At 40.8% G+C, this 22,218-nt stretch overlaps 1 protein-coding gene across 5 annotated transcripts in view; it reads left to right on the top strand.

Annotated features, from left to right (window-relative positions):
• Positions 1-22,218, top strand: part of FNIP2 (folliculin interacting protein 2) — a 224,082-nt gene that overhangs the window by 81,489 nt on the left and 120,375 nt on the right. For all 5 annotated transcript variants that reach the window (XM_074229047.1, XM_074229049.1, XM_074229046.1 and 2 more), the window contains 7 exons: positions 1,536-1,665; positions 8,461-8,662; positions 9,679-9,767; positions 13,393-13,539; positions 13,662-13,831; positions 18,806-20,162; positions 20,605-20,761. In XM_074229047.1, the coding sequence (XP_074085148.1) occupies positions 1,536-1,665; positions 8,461-8,662; positions 9,679-9,767; positions 13,393-13,539; positions 13,662-13,831; positions 18,806-20,162; positions 20,605-20,761 (2,252 nt within the window). The remainder of the gene's footprint in view (positions 1-1,535; positions 1,666-8,460; positions 8,663-9,678; positions 9,768-13,392; positions 13,540-13,661; positions 13,832-18,805; positions 20,163-20,604; positions 20,762-22,218) is intronic.

The raw sequence follows: 22,218 nt of genomic DNA, 5'->3' as shown, positions 1-22,218 counted from the left end.
ACTGGATTAAATAGGATCATTACTATTGACTTGTGTTCCCTGAAGGATTGTTATCTTCTGCTCAAGAGCCATAAAAGGAGTAAATTCTGTGTGAAAGTTGAAAAGGCAAAAATATCCTTAAAAGAACTCAGTTGTTAGAAGAAGGACCTTCTGGAGCCCAGAATGACCTTTTCAGTACTTTGGCTGGATAGTATCTTTTTTATGATTCTGTGGGAAAGTATTTTTTGTCTATCCTAGAATGATAGGATAGGGAGGAGCCTAATCACTTAGATGGGGGTAGGGGAATACCTCAAGAATGTTCTGGGGAAATCGATAGAAAGCACTTAATAACCAAACTGGAAAAGGTAACACTTGAATTCAGGGAAGATTATGTTTCCCCACTCTAAAAAGAAACAAGGTAGTTCTGGAGTAGGGGAAACAACCCTGAATTTGTAGTATTTTAATTTCACTCAGCCTCTGTTAATTAGTAGCTATGTGAGCCAGATCTTCTCATAGATCTTCTCATCTATAAAATGAAAGGTTGGCTTAGATGGTCTCTACAATTCCCTTTGGAGGTGTCTAGGTGACTTGGTGGATAGAGCACTGGGCCTGGAGTCAGGAAGACCTGAGTTTAAATTTGAACTGAGACACTCATAGCTATTTGACCCTGGACAAGTCACTTAACTGCCTGTTTGCCTTAATCCACCAACAAAACCCCACATGGGGCCAAAAACAGTGGGACATGACTGAGCAACGATCACAAGAAGTCCTTTTCAGCTCCAAATCCAGTGATCCTAACTTAGAACTAGCTTCAGTGGGGTCGTGTGAGCCTCTCAGGGCTTAAGCCAGCAGGAGGTGGTCAGCTGGGAGAGGCCTGAGAGCGAAGCATTTCTACCTACATGAATTTCAATGGGGGTTACCCCCCACATCCCCTTTCCTGATAGAACCCTCTCTTATAGCTTCAGGAGCAACTTTCTCCTAAGGGAGGCTCTTCCAAGTCTTCCAAGCCTGTGGGATTTTGGAATGTGGCTTCTTTGGATGGAGATCTTAACCACTTTGCCCTGGTTAGGTCTTGTATGGCTCAAGTTTAGCATTAGCTTTCCTCTGAAATCTCAAGACTTGCTGGGCATGGTGGGCCCAGCTGCCCTCTCAGCTCCTGGAGAGGCTTAGGCCAGTGGGTTTCTGAAGTTTGTGAGTTCTGGCCTCCAGCTGGTGGGACCACCCTGTAGCCCGAGGAGGGGGAGCAGAACAGATTAGAGCTCCCACATAGAATCGGAGTGGGGCAACCTGGGATGGTCCCTTCACTTCCAGCCCTGGCCAACATCAGTCCACTTCAGGAAAAAAATCTGAGCAAGTTTTAGCAATAGGTTTAAAAACCAAGCAAATAAATAAAAAACAGCCTACGCTATTACTGCCATCTGCTGGCTATGAGTGGTAGAATTCTAGAAGCACATTTCTTTGACAAATCATTAGGAACACATACAACTTACACATATACACACTGAAAATTTTGTTTGAATCAGTCAGTTATTTGTCCCCTTTTTTCCCTCTGCCAGCTTCCCTGAGCAGCCTGCTGATCACACCTTTCCCGTCTCCGAGCTCCTCTTCCTCCTCTTCCAGCAGTTACCAGCGCCGCTGGCTTCGGAGCCAAACAACCAGTTTAGAAAATGGCATTGTCCCAAGGTGGTGAGTGACAGGGAAGTCTGGGTCATGGTCTGAAATGATCAATGGGGTGCTGTGTTTCCTCTCCACGGGAGCTTGGCTGATCTTTGGAAAACATGGATGAAGTTGTGCTTGAGCTCCAGCCTGAGCCTCTCAGTTTGCAAGGTGAAATAGTAAAGCATGGGAGAAAGGAAATAACCTGAATCTGTGAACATAGCAGTGGGACAAAGAGGCAGTGTTAACTCAAAACAAGCCACATGTGGTTCAAATGGAGCATCTTTCCAGAGCCTCAGCTCATAGGTAACAAAGATCAAATGAATGTCTTCTGGCTCACTAAGCCAAAGCCCCCTGAGCTTTTGAAAGTTAGAGTTATTCTTTGCTTTAAAGATTTATTTTCCAAGACAGAAGTGAGATTCAGATCAAATGGAGTGAGATTAGCATGAGTGTAAACAGAGGCAGATGTCTCATTGTATTTTCCTTCATGTTTTCTTCAATAGCATATATCATAAGCATACTGACCTTAATTTTCCATTTCTTAATGATTCGGATAATTGGTTTTGTGTAGCATTATCTGGTTGCTTAGGCCCCTTCATGGTAACAAGAGCAAATTGATAAGGCATCAAACACATTGACTACTAGTTATGTGGGTGACAAGGACAGTCTGCCATACCCTTCTGGATTAGGAATAAAATGAGACTGTCTTGACCTTCAAGGAGCTCACCATCTTTGTGAGAACCTGAAAAGCTCTCCTCATTCTAGATAGGATATTGTAGAGACTAGAGATCCTATTGGCTGTCATATATATATATATATATATATATATATATATATATATATATATATGTTTGTGTGTGTGTGTGTTGGGAGTGATGAGAGAAGACTTTGTGAAGAAAGAAGCATGTGAGCTGGGCCATGAAGACCAGATTTCCAAGTGGAGATGTGTGAGCAGTTAGCCAGTAGACTTAATTAGCTTTTCTCAAATGCTTTACTAAGATGGTATAGTAAGAATTGGTATAAAAGAATACCTCAAAGCCTGAGGTGCATGCTCCCACAATAATATTCAGGGTTCATGGTGGGGTTATGGTTGACACCACACCAGGAATAGAGGCAACTAGATGACTGGTGGACAGGAGGCACCATTCTTGAATCAGGAAGCCCCGAGTTCAAATTTCACTTAAGACATTTAGTTGCTGAGTGACTCTGGGAAAGTCATTTAACCTCTCTCAGCCTTATCTCCCTTTTCTGTATAAATAGGAATAATCATGGTACTTTTGTGCTAGAGTTGTTGTAAAGATCAACCCTCTTTTGCTGCCTGACCTGGCCTGAGAGGTCTGTCTCCCTAAAATTGTGAGCTGCTATTTTTATATACAGACCCAAGGGATGTGACTGATTCTTCTAGCCAATCATAAGACATTTATTACATGGATTTTTTAAAATATCTTTTTTTTAATCTCAAATTCATTAAAGACTTATTGACATATTATGATGGAATTGGAGGAAAATTCCTTATCCTTGATTAAACTTTGTAAACTGCAGTCTGGGTGTTCTAGGAGTAAACTGCCTACCTTAAATTGTGTGCAGAAAAGTCTGAATGCTGGGATCTGAGTCTGAGGGTGTAGATTGGCAGTTTTAGAGCTGGAAGCCACCTTTCAGCAGCCCCTAGCTCCTTGTCCAAAGGATGAGGACATCAGGCCTCAGAGGTGGAAGGACTCAACTCTGGTCACACATTAAAGTTTGTACAGGGACTATAAGGACTTCTTCTGCTTGGAGGTCAGTTTTTGTATGACTGTCTGGGAGTGGGACCTGCTTTGTGGCCCTGGGCCATGTTAGTGGTTCCCAAGGCCCACTAGCATGGTCAGTTTTCAGGTACTTCTCTTCTAAAGAAGTCACTTGCTTCTTCTCCAGCCCTCTGGTGATGCTCTCCATTCTCATCAGATTATGATCCCAAGCTTCTTCAGAACCCCACTCGGGTGCCTCATCCTAACCCTGGACTTTTTCTTTTGGAAGGAGGGTTTTTACCCTTTTGAAGTTACTTCATTTTATTTTGTATGTACTACGGATTGAATGATTTGTGAAATGTTATTATTGCACCTCCTCCTAGATATTAAAGGCTGCTTTATTTTGTTTCTGTCAGTACTCAGTGTCATGCCTACCAAGTAATTTTTAAAATTTGCTTATTTTTGCAAATATAATTTCTCTTTTTTTACCTCTTTCTCCAGCATTAGAAAGAGAAAACAAATAAAGAAATTTTCATAGTTTAGCAAAGCAAATTCCCAAATTGGTCAGTTCAAACTGCATATCTTGCTCTACAGTTTTAAAGTCTATCACCTCCCTGTGAGGAGGCAAGTCCTTCAGTTTGGTCCTTGGGAATAGTTTAAACGTTTCCTTAATGAGAATTCTGAAGTCTTTTAAATTTGTTTTTTCAAATAATGTTTTTGTCATTATATGAATTATTTTTCTACTTTCACTCATCGCTCCTGTACCAGTTTTCTTTGAAATTCTGTTTTTGCTGTCATGTAGTAATTTTATATTAAATCTTTTGTGTTTAAAATATTTGTTGAAGGAATCACTTAGAGTCTTGAATACATAAATTATTAGTATGTTATTTAAAATGTTTATCCTGGTAAGAGTTCAAGGCCAGCAGATAAGAGACCCAGCTCCAGGTCTGACACCAACTAGCCATTTGTCCCTGGATGAGATCACTGAACCCTCCCCCTTCTCCCCTCCCCCCCTTTCTGTTTTATCGTTTGTAAAGTGCCCTATGCCCCCAGTGCTCTCTGAGGATAAAGTGAGGTCAAAGAAACGTGTGACATTAGCAGAGATCTTAAATCAACTAGTCCCTTCTTCTCCCTCCTCCTCCTTCTGACTTCCCTCCTTTTTACAGATGAGGAATCAGACCCAGGGAGTTTTGAAACTTTCACTAAATGATGTAGCTAGTGAGTGTCAGAGGAGGGCTAGGACTGCCTTCCAGGTCAGAGGAGCTTCCCCTCTGCATGTCAAAATTATAGAGAAATATAGCTATATCAAATATATACCTACCCTATCTACATGTCTTTGTGTGTGTGTGTGTGTGTGTGTGTGTGTGTGTATGTATATATGTGTATATTTTTTTTCAGTTTTCCAAAAAGATAAGACTATTTTATTATGTGACAGGAGTGAATTCAAGCAATCTCCACAATGCCCCTAGGCTAATGGAGTTCAGATGATGAGGATGGTTTAGGTTATAGTCTGAAGTCCAGTTGCACATCTGGCAAACATACTTGTTGATTGGTTGCTCAGGTGGGCTATGCTATCTGTTATGCAGGGGAACAAGGCACCTTTGCAGCTTCCCAATAGATGGCGCACTCTCCCCTTGTTCAGCACCAAGCTGAGATCCTCCTAGAACCTGATTTGAGAAGGAACTGGGAAGGAAATGTGTATTTTCTTTCATGAGGAAATCTCTTGGCTTATTAAGTTAACCCTTTAGGTGTGGGAGCATTATATGTTGGAAAAAACTGCATGTCTTCTGCAAGTTTTGTTTGTTATTTAGTTGTAGTTTCGTTTGTAGAATAGTTAGGAAGAAACTAACATAAACAGCAGCTATAATTGATCCCATGTGACATTTGTATTTTGGCCCAAATTTGGCACAAAATCTTCAGCACTGGAACAAAAGGAAACATTTTTCCCCAAGTATTGAAAGAGTTAGGTGAAATGCTGTTTATTACCAGGGAAGGGTCTTTTTTGACAACCTTTGGAAAGTAACATTGATTTTTTTTTAAGTGCACCAACAGAATAAAAAATAATTCCAGAAATATGGTCCTTAAGATTTTCTGAAAGAGAATTAAAAGGAAAGGTCAAGTATAGGATAGGAATGAAGGCTTCGTTTTACCCATCTATGTCCTGCCCTAGCACCCCTTAGGGGGTGCTTAATACCTATTTGTTGGATGCAGTTGTTTGGAACCATAAATGCAAATTGGATTTAGAAATGTTTTTCATATAGAACCAAAGTGCTGGAAGATAAAATTAAACCTGTTCTTGCCCCACTGGGAGAGGGAGAAAGCTAGGTGACCGTTCTTGGCTAGGCTGAGAGATTCCCTGAATGTAGAATATGAATGAGTGACATGTTCTGGAAGGGAGGCCCTTCTTTAAATGATTTATTCTAGAGAGTATCATTGGGCCTCCCTTTAAGTTCCAGTAACTTCTCCTGGAAAGCCAAGCAGGTGGTTTTTTTTTTTTTTTTGTTTTGTTTTTTTTATGATGCAGTGCCCAGAATTTGTAATGGCTTCCTAGAAACTTATACATTATAAAGAGTGTCTGGGGCAATCTCACTCACAGATCCTTTTGGAAATGGAGCCAGTAACTTAACTTTGTGTCCCTCTGAGACTAGAAAAATATGAACTCCACGCTTTTAGCATTTAAAAAGTAATTGATTTTGCAAAACTTGGAAGTATTTATATTGAAATTTTTAAAAAATTAAAATACTAGGTTAGGATTTATGCCTAATTTCACTTCTGTTATACTATGTGTCATTAATATCCAATGCCCATTTCTCATCTAGACATTGGAAGTAATCATTCTTGCCCTTATGTAGCTCATTGAGGTGATCAGAGAGGTTCAACTTGGAGCTTGAAAGCTGTCTGGTTCAGCCCCTTTCTGCACATGTGGAACCTGGGGCCCAAGAAGTTGTCAGTCAGCCCACACTTATTATTAATATGTGTATGAGTCAGGCTGTTAGATGTTGAGGGCACCAGGATAGTCACTGCCTTCAAGCCACTTAAGGCTCTTTTCAAGTGTTCACAGATGCAAAATCAATGCAGGGTGAGGGATCAGAGATGGTTCCGTGCCCATAATGTTGAAGGAAATGAAGGATCTTGGGAAGTCAAGGAGAGGTAGTAGTGCCCTCCAAGGATGGCATTTAGATAAGGAGGGGGGGGAAGTGTGAAGACTTTAAGAAGAGCAGATGACAAGCCTGTCCATTACATGAGGACTGGAAAGACCTGTACAGCCAAATTGGGGAAGGTTTTCAAATGCCCTAGGGGAGGAATTGCTATTTGGTCCTAGAGGTGTTAAGGAACTTCTAGAGAAGAATATTAATACATTCCATTCATTCAGGAAAATTTTATCATAGGCCACATGCTAAGGAAAAGGCTGGCATACCAAATAAAAATGAATCGTTACTTGACCTCAAGGTAGGGAATAGTGGCCAGGGAAGGAGGTGGTTGTCTGGGAAGTCACAAAATTGGTGAACAGAACAAGAGGACAAATAGTCAGTACACCTTTCCTAGAAATGTGCATTAGTAGTGACGTGATTACATTCCTCCCAGGCAGTGTCTAAAATTTGGTTTGGAGGGTAGAGAGGCGGCGGGGGCCTGGAGAGGAAGTTCAGAGCTTGCCATCTAAGTTAGGTCAAATTTTTTAGATATTGTGGTTATAGAAGATAAAGGTCGTCCTGTTATGGGTGGTCAACACTGAACTTAACCAAGGTGGTTAAATAACAAAATCAGCCCCCATTTTACCTGGTGGTCCTGATTGTAACTAATGGGAATGATTGTCCCTGTTGGGAAGTGGCTGAGCTTGATGCTACGAAGAATACCACTTGTGATGACTAAGATATCCCTTTGAGGCTCTTATTCCCTAGCTACTTAAATCAATTTCTGTTATAGGCATGGATAAACAAAAGGCATAGTAGGATAATAAATTTTGGGGAACAAATGTTTTACACCTCTCTCTCAAATAACTTTTAAGGTCTTAGGACTTTAGATTTAAAACAAGATGGAAACCAATCTCTTTACTAATCAGATGTGAAAACTTAGGCTCAGAGAAGTAGGGTATTAGTTTCTGGTCATGGTGTTAGCAAGCATCCAAGACAGGATTTTGAACTTGGGTCTTCCTGTCTCTTAAGTTGAGCACTCTACCCACTATTCTACTGAGCTGCCTATATCAGATTATTTAATAATGAGGTCACTCTAAAAAGGACAAAGTCTACACTGGATGTTTTAGAGATTTTTTTTTAAATAGCATTTTTAATGCTATTATTCCTGAAAACAATATGAGGTAACCTGATACAATCATTCCAGTTTTTCAGAGAGATTTTAAAAATAGGGAAGACATGATAGAGATTGAGTTCTGAGTTCAAATTACAAATGTTCTGTTTTAAAAAAGAAATTTATTGATTTTTTTATAACACAGTGATATCTTATTTTCATCTCCTATATATGAAACCTATACCTACAGCCAACAGAAAAAAAAAAAACCAACAAAACAATTAAACAGAAGGATCCATTACAGCGACTAGATTTAGCACCACCTAGAGGGGACTCTAGAGCTTCTGTTTCATCATTTGTTTTTCAGGAACAAAATGGATCACTGGAATTAACATTTGGCTTTTTTCAGTGTTATTTTGGTTTTCATTATTTTTGGCATTGTATAAATTATTCTTTTCTGTTTACATTAATTCATATAGATCTTCCCCTGCTTTTTCAAATTCTTGAGGTTTTTTTTAAAAGCACAAAAAATATATGCATTTGTATTTATAATCCACAGTTTCTTCAGCCGATCTTCAATTGAAAGTATACTCTTTCAGTTTTGTGCTACCATAAAAGTGTTGGTTTTTTTCACTGATCTCCTTGTGGGTATATTCCCATAGTGACACTGTTGACTCAGAGGATATGAGTAATTTAAGACTTTGCATGTCTTGAAATTCAAAATGTGAGCTTCTTTGGTTAGCATCTCTTTGACTCTTGGCCTGCTCTGGGATAATTCCTTGGGGTTGCAATATTAACTATTCTAATGTGATCAGACATATGGCAACTTGACAAACCAGGTTTTCCCCTTGCACAGGTCAACTGAGGAGACTTTTAGCTTAGCTGATGAGACCTGCAGTTCTAACCCTGCCATAGTGCGAAGGAAGAAAATCGCTATCAGCATCATCTTCTCTCTGGCTGAAAACGAGGAGTCACAGAAGAATTTCCAGGATTTCTTTTTCTCTCACTTTCCTCTCTTTGAATCCCATATGAACAGACTGAAGAGTGCAATTGAAAAGGTAATGGATCCTAGTCCAGTAGGTGGGATGGGATTTCTCTCTTTGCCGGTGGAAACCTTCAGGGTGGAAATCACCATATTTACCCACGTATAAGATGCACCTTAATTTGGGGGCCCAAAATTTGAAAAAAAATGTATTATATAAAGTTATTGAACTCAAATTTTATTCATTATGAAATTCAAAGACCTTCTGCTCATAGTTTTCAGGTATCTTTTGGGCAATTCTGATGTATGGATGCATGCTTAGTCTGTTCTGTTTCATGAACCTGAAGCACCCATTGTGTCCTTCGAAATCAGTCACTTCTTTTTCATCAGCAATTCTTCTTGACTCCTGCTGAACCATCTTTGTGGACATGGGAATTCATTGGCCATTTACTCTTTAATCTGTATCTCTAGTTCCCTCTCCAGATCAGGCCAATTGGCTGCCTTGCCTCTCATGGCCTTCTATTGGAGCATTTTCAGTAGGGTTTCTTCTTTCCATAGCCAGTCTGAGATTGGTTTCTCAGTTGGAGGATGATCAGACTGATGTTCAGCAGCACAATTTCCATTCACTTTTTGTATCACTTTGAACTTGAATTTAACACTGGACAAAAATCTTTTCTGAGCCATTTCTAGGCAGAACATGGCAAAATGTAACCTAATATATCAGTAACAAATGCTAAACAAAGAACGCAAAGACAACAAGCATGGAAAAGTGGGAAATGCAAGTAAAAAAATTCTACAGCTAATCTATAAGATGCTCCCAGTTTTTAAACCGAAAATTTTTCAAAAATGTGTGTCTTATACATAGGGAAATACAGTGATAATGTCCAGGGGACCTGCTGGAGTTTGGGTGGGGGAGGTGGTTAAAGATGAAGAGTTCATCTCCTTAGCAGAGGACTGGCTGAGTCCTTCATGTCATTATTGCTGTATTTAAAATTGCTCAAAAGGATTGACCCTTGTTAGTAAAACCAGGAAAGGAGTTCTAAAGAAATTCCTTCTCTAGGAAGTAATTTTGCCCCTTTCTTTTTCAATAAGGCCATGATTTCCTGCCGAAAGATAGCTGAATCAAGTCACAGAGTGCAATTTTATATCAGCCATCTGATGGAGGCTCTGGGAGAGTTCAGGTGAGCTTCTGTAAAGGGGAAAACATAACCCAAGTCCTGGAGGTTTCAGGGGAGTACTGGGTCCAAAGGCTGTGAAAATAATGAATAAGAAATAATGAATACCTCAGAGAGCTTTAAGGTTTATGGAAGTACTTGTATGTAATTATAAAACACTTTATGTACATTCTTTCATGACACTTGGATACTTCAATTCCTTGAACTAGGGAGGAAAAAATATTTTTAAAAATGAAGAGAAACTGGACGGCTAGGTGGCACAGTGGATAAAACACTGGCCCTGGAGTCAGAAGTACCTGGGTTCAAATCCAGTCTCAGACACTTAATAATTACCTAGCTGTGTGGCCTTGGGCAAGCCACTTAACCCCATTTGCCTTGCAAAAACCTAAAAAAAATGAAGAGAAACTTAGGAAGTTGCAGCTCTTATCTGAGGCAAGATTTGAACTCTGATGTTCTTATTGAAGATCCCATGCTTTGTCCCAGCCTGTCTGCTTTAAGGAGAAGGTAACCAAGAGAAGTAGGAAGGAAATTTGGAGGGGGTATAGAGTTTGTAGGTCTGGGCCTAGCAGTTCAGGAACAGGATGCAGAGTCTCTAGCACCTTGTTCGTCACCATTAGCAAAGAGGTAGCCTCTAATGGGTTTAAAAAACATTCTTGTATGTGCAGTATATGCCCATGCCCATGCATGTGCATGTGCACACACATACATACATACACACAGACAGTGTGATACAAGGGAAAGAAGAGGCATTGGGCCTTGGTTCAGATCTCTGTTCTGCCACATGGATGTAGTGGTTACTGAGGAACTCCTCTGGGGCAGGCTTTGTGCTTGACTCTGACGTCCTGATTCATCCACAGAGTCCCAAATATAGAGCAAGGAAGGATTTTTTTTTTTTTGTAAGGCAAATGGGGTTGAGTGGCTTGCCTAATGCCACACAGCTCGCAAGGAAGGATCCTAAGCAGCTCCCACACTGCCTTTATCAAAATCTCACCAAGGAGGGAGCAAAGGACCAGGAAGGATAGTAAAATGACTGGCTGGAGGTTCCCCTATGGTCCTTGGCAGGGCTTTCCTTTTATCCAAATACCATATCAGCCCAGGGGTACAAACAGTACTATGGTTCTTATTCGACTGGTTGGAATTTTGGTACTGCTCTGCATAGAACTGGGACACCCACCCCAACTGGGAGCTAACCCAGTTGTGTGAGAAATAATTCTTATGGAACCCTATTCTGTTCCCATCAATATTGATCAGTTTGCTATGATTCCACAGGGGTAGTGATTATTAGTTCTATATCGTAGGCCCCCAGAGCTTTCAACTGCAGATTGTGAGTTCATTTGCTTAATCACAGGAAGCTAACTAGAGGTCCTCACCCTTGGTTTTTCCTTGATATGATGACCTAGAAAGTTCCCTAACTTATTTTTGTCCCTCTGGACTACTCTCGTCCAACATGAGTTAGGGGACCATCTTAGGACCATTTAGTCAGTGGAGTTGCCCCATTCTTCACTCAGCCAGAGACCCCTCTGCTGATACTCCATTTTTTTGGCTGATTTTTCATTCTAGGCCCTTGAAGCAGGGTCTGTCAACCAATGGGATTCTGTCTTTTTGAAGCGCTTCTTGCTTGTTCAAGTATCAAAACTTATAAAAATAAGACCCTGAAAGATGGAGGTCTCTCAGATTGTGAGGAAGATCTGAGGTCCACTTCAAGAGTGCTCTTGGCTCAAGCTCTGCTTCAGTTGTTGTCATCTGGACAAGTTTAAACTCTGCAGTTGATTCCATGGCTGTGGAATGAGCAGCTCTCTGAGGAGTCTAGGAGATTTTGTAGCATGACAAATTTGGGAATGCTTCTGTGAAATGAAATGACTAGATTTGGGAAATCCTGGTAACTTATGGGGCCTGTTCACTCTTTGATTATATGTGACCCAAGTGAGTGTTGCATGATTCTAATCCCTGGCATAACTCAGGATGGTCACATGACCTCCCTGATTAGATGTTGAGTGCTGTTGTGAAATCATACTTTCCAAAAGCATTGAGGTTCTTAGCAAACAAGCACTCTTTTTTTTAAATTTTTTTTTTTGCTTGGATTGGTCATCTCTAAGTGTTCTTGAATTCAAGACTGTTTCTCACTCTAGTGATTCTAGCCTAGAATCCCAGAACCAGAAAATGACCCTGCAGTCACAACCACATCTGTTTCCATTTTAAAAAACTTATCATTTTAGAAAATGTGATGACATAAACATTGTTGGAATGGGGAGGAAACTAATCTCATTCCACTTGGTCATGAATGACTCTGACTTCATAAAATACTGTTCTATAAAGACTGGGTGCCATTCAATTGAGGGGCAGCATGGTATAGTTGGTAGGGCAATAGCCAAGAGTCAGAAAGACATTGGTTCAAATTCTGCCTTAGATACTTGCTAGTCATATGACCCTGGACAAATCACTTAACCTTGTCTGGATTTCAGGTTCTTCATCTATATAAAACAAGTTTTTAAGGTTCTTATGTCTCTAAAAAAATCTTGAATCTTGCAGTCATTCAAAAAAATTAAGCAAGGTGGAGTTTTGTATTATTTTAATTTAATAACAATGTCAATAACTAGCATGTAGATAGTGCTTTAAGATTTGCAAAGTGTTATACAAGTATTGACCCTAGGTAATTCACTTGACCTCTATTTGCCTTAATTTCCTAATTTGCAAAATGGGAATAATTTCATTTATTTCCCTCCATCCCTCAGTTGTTTTGAGAATCTAATGAAATAATATTTGTAAAGCACTTTGCAAATAAAGTGCTATTTAAATGGCAGCTATAGTAATATTGGACTAGATTTGAATAGATCAAATAGTTTGTATATTTCTTGTTGGTTTAGTAGGGCTTCTTGTTGATTGTTTTAAATTTAGAAACACCCTAGGGATTCATCAAACCACAGATAACTGAGTACAGGGATCACCTTTGCTTTGAACTGTGTTTTGTGGTAAAAGTCATTCAAACTCTCTAGGCTTTGGTTTTCTTATATGGAAAATGAGGGTAAGAATTTTAGGTAATTGTAGCTGGAAGACTTCAGAAGAGAAAAACCTCCATTCGAGTCCCAACTCTGACATACACTAGCTAAGTGATCCTGAGGAAGTAACCTAACCTCTTAACTTCCCCCTGCCTCCAAAAAAACCAAACAAACATAAAAAATTGCCTTAGATGTCCTATAGAGTTACCAGTCTTCTGAACAGGGAGTTTCTACAAAAGAAATTCCTTTCCCTGACAAGATCAGCAGTCTGTGGGGATAGGAATGGTGGTGGTGATGACTCTGGAGTTTGATAATATCTTTTTGAGATCTTAGACAGAAATGGAACAGAGTAGTGAAAAGAAACATTTCTAGGCTCAAGATTTAGGTTTCCCCTGGGTCATGAGCATTATTGTATTTGATAAATACATTACCTGTTCCACCAAAATCGTCTTATTTAAGAAGTAGAGGTAACAGCTCATGGGATATTGTAAAACTAAATGCATATTTTTTAATGTCTTTTAAAATACTTGGAGCCTTTGGTCAGGACAATTTGCCTATCAGATGTTATTCACCAACCTTAATCATAACTGTCTGTAAAATTGTATTTTTTGTCCCTTTCCCCATCTCTTCTGCAGAGGAACTATTTGGAACTTATACTCTGTTCCAAGGATCACTGAGCCTGTATGGCTTACCATGATGTCCAGCACCTTAGAAAAAACACAGCTCTGCCAGCGCTTTCTCAAGGAGTTTACCCTTCTGATTGAACAGATCAACAAGAATCAGTATGCAGCCACCTTCCTAGTCTAAAGAAAATCCCTTGGTCTAATGGTGGGGGTGGTTATTTGGATAACTCCTGCTGGGAGATCCTCATTTTGACCATCTTGGTTCTTCGTTTCTCCGATAGGTTTTTTGCGGCTCTGCTGACTGCAGTGTTAACTTATCACCTGGCATGGGTGCCAACTGTGATGCCTGTCGATCATCCTCCAATCAAAGCCTTTTCTGAGAAGCGAACTTCCCAGTCAGTGAACATGCTGGCAAAAACACACCCCTACAACCCTCTGTGGGCACAGCTGGGTGAGCAGCTGACTCTGGGCTCAGACAGCCTGTGGGGTGGGCAGGACCTTCAGCAAGTCAGCATGACGTGATAGAGCATCAGATGGGAAACCAGACTTCTGCTTCTGACACATGCAGCCACTTGACCTCTCCAGACCCCAGACAGCTCTCTGGAATGAGGTGCTCCCAAGGAAGGGCCAATGAGGACTCAACCCTTGGGGCATCTTAAACCAACAGAATCATAAGCATGAACCCCCCCTGTTCCTCTTCCCCAAAATAACCACTCTTTTTACATAACTCACTAAGATTTACTTAGTGATCTTCATATCTAATTTAGCATCTTTTTGAGTTCGTCTGTTCCTGTATCCTTTACCTGTGCTTTTACACTGAAAATAAGGAATATTCTGCTTCAGGGATTATAACAATTGATATTTACCATATTAGAAACTTAAATGCCTTAGAATTATTATGAAATACTTTTGATGACAAAGATTCCCTGAAAAGGTCTTAGGGATTCCCAAGCTCTTTTTTTTTTCCCAAGGAATGGGGTTAAGTGGCTTACCCAAGGCCACACAGCGAGGTAATTATTAAGTGTCTGAGGCCAGATTTGAACTCAGGTACTCCTGACTCCAGGGCTGGTGCTCTGTCCACTGCACCACCTAGCCACCCCGGGATTCCCAAGTTCTAAGAGTCCCCAGACTACATTTTGAGAACTGCAGACTTCCCTTATTATACCCTCTTCTTGTTGAGGAAAGTAATATATAAATCTGTAAAATCCTTTCATATAGGTTTCAGAAAAATGAGGCCCTGTCTCTTACTGTGTTGGCAGCAGGGCGGGGGGGGGGGGGGATGTGGAGGGGGAAGGGTTAGTCTAGAGTAGCCTTGGGTTGTTAGCTGAACATAGGGTTAGAGGGCAGGTTCAATCCTTACACACCCCATATAACTCCACACCAACAGCTCTGTTCCACAGTCATCCATTAACTGTATACTAAGTTCCTACCATTTGTCTGGCTCTTGAGGGAGGGTTAATGAGGGGGATGTGGATGACTCAACAGACCCCTCCTCCAGAGAACAACCATGAATTCTCATCATGCTAAACTCTTTGAAAAAGGGTAAAGGAGATTATTCCCTGCATATGAGAGTTGAAGGAAATGTAGTGTGTTGAATGAATCTCTAATCCAAAAGTAGCTGAATTTAAGTATCCTGAGTTTCATTTGTAAAATGACTTTTTTTTTTAAGTTAGCAGGAGAGGGACTGTGGTAGGTGGGAAGGATACCAAAAAAAAATTTTCCTGCCCTGTGAGATGCTCCTCACAGATGAATAGGACCCCCACCCCACCCCACCCCAGACAGTGAGGACAAAGGGAGACTGAGACAAAGCATCTGGGGCAACTTCCCTGGCTTTCTCTGATTGCCCTGACTTTCATCTGGCAGAGCTTGTTTTCAACTAGGGCCAATGTGGATAAATAGTGGATAAATAATGGCCAATAATAGATAAAGATTTCTGACTTTGGACTCAATAAGACCTTGATTCAGGTCTCCTTTTTAAGCTGCAGAGAAGTTATTTCAGCTTTGGTGGGGGTATGTCCTCATCCTGGTGAAATCCTAGGTCCAGTCCTTGTCTCTAGCCCCTGCAAATAAATTCTATTCTATCTCTTTTACAGAGGAAAATCACAACCACCCCCACCCCACCACCCCCTTTCTAGTCTCTTAGAATTCCTGTTGAGGAGAGGAATAATATCAGCCATGGCAGAGCTTTCTGCTCTTAACAAGGGCTTTCCTGTTAAGAATTATTGTCAACACTCTCTTACTTCTCATACTACTTATTCAGAGAATTTGTTATCAGTTCCAACCCCCTCCAAACTGATCTTCAAACTCTTGGGAAATAAGAAGTAATTTCCTTCCATAGAAAGATCAGGTTCCTTAAGCAATGAAAGTTTTTGAGGTTATATTCTAGAATAAAGGAATGAATTCGCTACCCCCCCTTCACATCTCCATATCTGGATAGGGAAGGGATACATTTGGAAACAAATTTGATGTTAAAACAATAAGCTATTTTAAATTGTTAAATAATATATACATAACTGCATCAACAAAAGATCAATAAAATATATTTAAATTAGTTATAATGCATATTTTATCTATAATTATATATGTAACAATTGATTTTAAATTGGATAAATACTAATTCATTTATATTTATAGCATTGTTTATTGATATCTTTTGTTTTAACATTGGCTTCCCTTCCAAATATATCCCTTCTAGTTTCCCTATCCCACCAACTGATCTTTGCAACTAAGAATGAAAAGGAGAATTGGGGATAGGAGGGAGATGAATTTTCTCATTTCTTCAGAGCCAGTATTGATCATCACAATTCTGCTTCTGTTGACATTTTGGTAACTAGTGGACATATTATTTTCTTGGTCCTATTTACTTTATACTCTGCTTCAGAATATGGAAAATATATCTTAAGATAATTTTGGATTTACCTTTTTTTTTTAAATAGTCTAAAAAAAGGAAAGGATTTTAGCATGTCTTCATATTTGGAATTCAACATCACCTTTTTTATTTTTAAAGAAGTAGTTTTCTAATGAACTTTTGAGCGAGGGATTTACTTTCCAGGAAATAGAAGTTAACAGGCCTTCTGAATTCCACTCTGGTCCCTCTGTCATATTTGTCTTCACTTTTTGATGCTACATTTCAGTAAGACATCAATAAACTGGAGATGGTCCAGAAGAGGGCACCAGGATGATGAAAGACAGACTTTAAATCTGCTGAAGGAACTGGGCGTGCTGAGCCTGGGGAAGTCAGGGCAGAGAGATGGAAAAAAGATAGCTTAGCTGTTTTCAAGTGTTTGAAAAGATATCCCATAGGAGGGGTATTATTTGGGTTTAGAGTGAGTGCCTCTGGAACCAAGAGCAGTAGCTAAAATGTTGTTCAAAGAACCTAATTTAAACTAGATTATAGGAAACAGTTCTCTACAATGAGTTTTCTGAAACCCAGATGGAGCTAATTTGGCTTTTACCTCCATTGGAAGTCTTCAGGCAAGATTCGATTGACCACTTGCTAGATGTGTTGTGGTGGAAATTATTTTTATGGAATAGGTTGACCTGGGTGGCCTCTGCCCATATAGCATGTCCATTTTATATGACATAAGCATGTTTCCTAATTCAGTCTTTTTTGGGGTCGGACATTTCCCTGTTCTATTAACTAATCCTTGAATGATAGACACCTCTGAATTTGTGTGAGCTCAGCAATGCCCTTCCCACACCTCCAGATGAACAAGAGGCCTCTGCCCCTATCAGACATGAACTGGTGCTCACTTTCCTGGCTGCTGTGCTGTTCCACCATTGTGCAGATCTGGACAAAGCATGTGGGCCCTGGTATCCATGAATTTTAGAACATGCCCTCTCTATTACCAGTACCCATGCCAGCCTCTTGAGCTGATAGGGAAACAGAAATAACAGAAATGTCACATGAGTTCCTAAAAGGCTGGGATCATCTCCTGCTACAGCCAGCAAAAAATAACCAGAGGGTAGTGCCAACAATAATTTGTCTCCCAAGAGAGTTTTCTTAAAAATATCACTCATCTTACTGTTGGAAGACAAAACTGAGTTATTCTTTTGGGTTACTGGATGGTTTCCTCAGGCAGTCATTTCCTTAGTTCTTAAAACCAAAAGATAAGAAAGGACTTTTAACCTCAATGAGGCCTTTTTATTGACTGGAATTCTTGTGTCCTCCTACTCCAGCTCTTGAACTGCTGTGAATTACACTGATCTTAAAAGTAGAGAATAGTTTCCCAGAGTCTCAACATTTCTCACCATCAAGTTTGTGGTCTCCAAGATACAGTTCATCTTTCTGCCTGAACCTTGTCTCTCCAAACTTCTGTCCTCCCTGTTGTTCGGATTCCTAGTCTTGCCACTCCCCTGTCCTGTCCACTTTCTGTCTGATCAGGTGCTGGGTCTCATTGACTCTCTTGAAGCCCTTCTCAGCTCTGGACAGAGCTCATGGACCCTGGCATCTGCATGAATTGTAGAGCTGTGCCTCCTCCAATATCCTACACCTAGGACTGCCTCTTGGGTTGATAGGGAGACCGAATTAACAAAAATGAGTTCCTGAAAGGCTGGAATCTCCTGCTGCAGGAGGACCCTGCTAGGCTTGATTTTGTTCTGTGTGAGCATAGAAGAAAAACACAAGTCTGTGTGAAGGATCTGGAATTTCATCAGAGTGGAGAGCTAGGGTGGTAGTTCCTTTCGCTAACATAGGTCACATCCAGTCCCTTACCCTGGGGTAAAGAGTCTTAGAGAATTGTTTGAAGCCCCTGAAGGTCAAATAACTTGTCTAAGGTAATACCTTCACAATAGAAGAAGGACCTCCTGAGTCTATGTCTGGTGTCCTAACCATGACTACCAATTTCTACATAAAATAGAGGGATTAGGGTCTTCAAGAGAGGCCCTGGGTCCCTGGGTAGAGCTGACCTTGAAGTTGGAAGGATCCCAGTTCAAGTCCTGCCTCTGAAACATGCTGGCTGTGATTGACCTGGGGCAAATGTCACCTCTCAGGCTCCAGAATTTCTCTTAAGACTAAATTGCTGAACAGATGCTGATACACCTTGATCAAGAAATCTCTACACTCATGAAATTACTGTTCAGGCAACATAGAGTTTATAGTGAGTGCTGGGCCTCATCTTCCTGAGTTCAAACTTGTCCTTCACACTAGCTGTATGACCCTGAGTATGTTATTCTTTTTGCCTCAGTTTCTTTGATCTATAAAATGATCTGGAGAAGGAAATGGCAAACCATTCTAATATATTTGCCAGGAAATCCCCAAATGGGATCACAAAGGACACAACTGAAAAATGACACAACAACAATAAAAATAAAAACCTAATTGTCTCATTTTGGTGTAGGTGATATGTCATTATTTTCTAAAGTTTGATCCATCAATCTTGTATAAACAATCTCTTAAGAATTGTTTTTCTTTTTGTCTCCATAGGTGATTTGTATGGGGCCATAGGCTCTCCAGTGAGACTGACCCGGACAGTGGTCATTGGGAAGCATAAGGATTTGGTCCAGCGGATCCTTTATGTCCTGACGTATTTCCTCCGGTGCTCTGAGCTACAGGAGAACCACCTGACCTGGGGCGGAAAGCTCTGGGAAGGTGAGGAAGTGCTGAATGGTAGCAAGATGACAACAGCTCTGGAGAAAGGAGAAGTGGAAGATTCTGAATATGTGGTGGTGACGGTGAGGAATGAGCCTGCACTGGTACCCCCTGGGCTGCCCTCACAGACTGGTGAGAAAAAAATAGACACCCCAGAAGATCTGGACACAGCAGCCCCATTTCCTAGAGTCAGCCCAGAAGGAAGTCAAGGATCAGGAAGGAATGAGCAGGACTTTGAAGCTTATGGAATGGTTTCTTTGGATGAACCAATATTGGATGTCTCCTGGGAGAGTCAGGGACCATTGCATGTGGTAGAAGAGAGCCAGAAGGATGCCTCTGAGGATGACCCTCCAAGAGCCCCTAGCTTTGAAAGGTTGGCCAAATCCGAAGCTTGGGCAGTAGGGTCGAAGAGCGAACAGCTTGTTCCCAGCAAGGAACTGAGAATGGAGATGGACAAGAAGCCCCCAGACAGGTCATCTGGACAGCCTTGCCCAGATAGACATTCCTGGGAAAGTCCTCATTTAGAGAAAGTCACTTTCCAGATCGGTAGTTCAGTATCTCCAGAGTCAGATTTGGAAAGCCGAGCAAGGGACATGGAGGAGAAGCTAAAGGCCTTCAGAAGTCCCCCTGCATTAGCTAGTAGTCTCTTGGGTCAGGCCAAGGAGACTGTCGAAATAACTCTGGACCAAAAGGTTTCTCAGGTCCCTTTTAGACCTGGCATTCGAAGGAATGTTTGCTATTCCCAAATCATGTCTTCAGGAGAGCAAGAAGGCCTGAAAGGGCAAGGTTTTGTTCAGAGTAGTGACCTAAGAATCAATGTCACAGATGCTGCTGAGCAACTTGGCCTGGCAGCTGAACCCTTAGACCCTTTGGACATTGGGACAGGAATCGAAAAGCAGAGAACTCTGGAAGAAGGTAGAGGTTTGTGCTTGAAGACAGTGAAGTCACTAGAACCTGTTCAGAACAGGTGTACGCAGCAGGACTCTGGCCTTATGGTAGCTGCAGATGTCCCCTGTGGGGATGCTGACGGGAAAACTGCCTTCAGGATGGAAGGAGACATTCCTCGGAATGAAAGCTCAGACAGTGCCCTTGGTGACAGTGATGATGAAGTGTGTGCTTCTGTGCCAGGAAATCTAGACCCCAACAGTGAAAGGAATGAAGAATCCTTAGAAGTAGAGCTGCCTTTGCCAAGGTAAAGACAAAGGAAAAATGAAAATAAAAGCAGGTTGATAACAAGGAAGGAATTTCATTGGGAATGGGATCCTTGATAGAAGAGAAGAGCTACAGGCTTTTTTTTTTAATGCAATACTGTGTTTTAGTTTATTCTGGGAACTTCCTTTTACCAATGCAGATTGGTGCCTCCTGAGGTACCTTGTTGATTGAGAGACAGAGACTGGCACACTGAGGGTTGGGTATGGGATTTGAACCTGAAGGTAATCATAGCAGCCTCTTAAAGCGAGATAAATGTGTAAAAGCACTGAATGGATGCTGTTTTTATAAAAACACCGGGGGATCAGCAAAATAAGCAAACTCAAAATCAGTGACTTTTACTGTATCCAGTTTTATGGTTATTTTCTAATATTTAAGAAAAGAATGAAGCTGTATTTTTTAAATTTGTTAAACATCTGTCCTAGGTCTCAGATCATCAGCAACCAAAATGTAAAGAACTTTGGTCGTTCCCTTTTAGGGGGTTACTGCCCCATGTACATGCCAGATCTGGTGCTCCATGGGACCAGCAATGATGAGAAACTGAAGCAGTGCCTGTTGGCGGACCTCATCCATGCAGTGCACGTGAGTCATTGTGCCAGACCCCAATCTCTGGGGTGGTCAGTCTGGGCAGTGGCATTGGAATCAGTTTTTTATCCAGGCTTTGTGTTTTTTTTCCTAAGTAATTTATTTTGACTGACTTATCATTAATTTCCCATTGTCAACTGCACTAGAATGACTGTATAAAGATTAAGAATACTGAGAAATTGCCCTGTGGCAACTGATAAGTACTTTTCTTCATTCCCTGCCCCCCACTATTACTAGAGAAATTGAGCAATGAGAGATGGGAATCTGATGGATGTGTTTTTAATTGAACCGCTGTTGAAAATGTGCAAAAATTAGCATTTTGTATTAGAAACATGTTATGTTTTCTGTGATGGGTTTAAGAAGATTAGAATTCATTTTTAACTTATTTTCATAGAATAAACACTCTTGGGAAGGGGAAAAGGGAGAATACAAGGTCTTACTAGATGCTGCTCCTACTTCTAGTGATTCCTTTAGTTAGACTGATGATATTAGCACAAATAGATATGAAATGTAATGTTGCAGTTGTCGACCTGATTCCCTCATTGGTCTAGGTTTGGGTGGGGAAAGCAGGGAGGCAGAGTAGGAACCAGTCTTTAGAAAGCCAATCTCAGGAGCTAGGAAGGGTGGGAGAGGGAGGGGAAAGTTTAATGGATGCTTTGGAATAGAAGTTGGAAGCATTAGGTAAAGAAGCACCTGCCATTCTCTTTTCTTTCTGTTCTCCCTTGCTCCTCCCCTTTTCCCCCTCTCCTTCCCTCCCCCTCTGTTCCTTCCATCTCTTCCCTTCCTTTTTCTTCTTCCCCCTTCCTCCTCCTACAGGAAGCTTTCTCCGATTCTTTCCAAATAGTAACAATTTCTCTGCCCCTTTCAGACCTCACATTGCATTTTTTTGCCCCTCTTTTAGGCAGTTGTCTTGTATTTTAATTTGATTTTTGGACATCTTCTGTGGATGTGCTCCTTCAGATCAGGGACTGAGGCTTATCTTAATGGGTCTCCTAGAGCCTCGCACACATTAAGGCTTGTTTATTCAATTGAATTGGAGGTATATGGAATCATTGCAGGTCATTGTTAGTCATATTTAACTAAAGAAAGAGTGGATGTTAAACAAGTGCACAATTTCACAGAAAAAAAATTCCTTATTTGAAAAGCATTATTGGTTTGTAAAAGCCAATCTCTTTACTTAACATTCAGAATTTATTGCTTGATTGATTTGACAAGTTATATGTCTTTAAATAAACTTTGCAGAGCTAGTATGGTAGAGCTCAGTCATAAAAATCAGGAGGATCTGACCTGGGTTCAAAGACCTCTCAGGGCCCTAGGCAGGTCTAAGACTGAAGTTGCTGCAAAGGTGCTAATTTGCTTCAGGAAAGGGGTATTCCACATGCTGAGGGAAGATCCTCGTGCTGATAAAATGGGAGATATAACCCACCCCCAAAATTTACTTCATGTTTTAGTGC

The sequence above is a fragment of the Macrotis lagotis genome, chromosome 3 (assembly GCF_037893015.1).
Source record: "Macrotis lagotis isolate mMagLag1 chromosome 3, bilby.v1.9.chrom.fasta, whole genome shotgun sequence".
Classification (NCBI taxonomy): domain Eukaryota; kingdom Metazoa; phylum Chordata; class Mammalia; order Peramelemorphia; family Peramelidae; genus Macrotis; species Macrotis lagotis.
The sequence above is the reverse complement of the archived record's forward strand: the minus strand, read 5'-3'. Positions and strand labels throughout refer to the sequence as shown.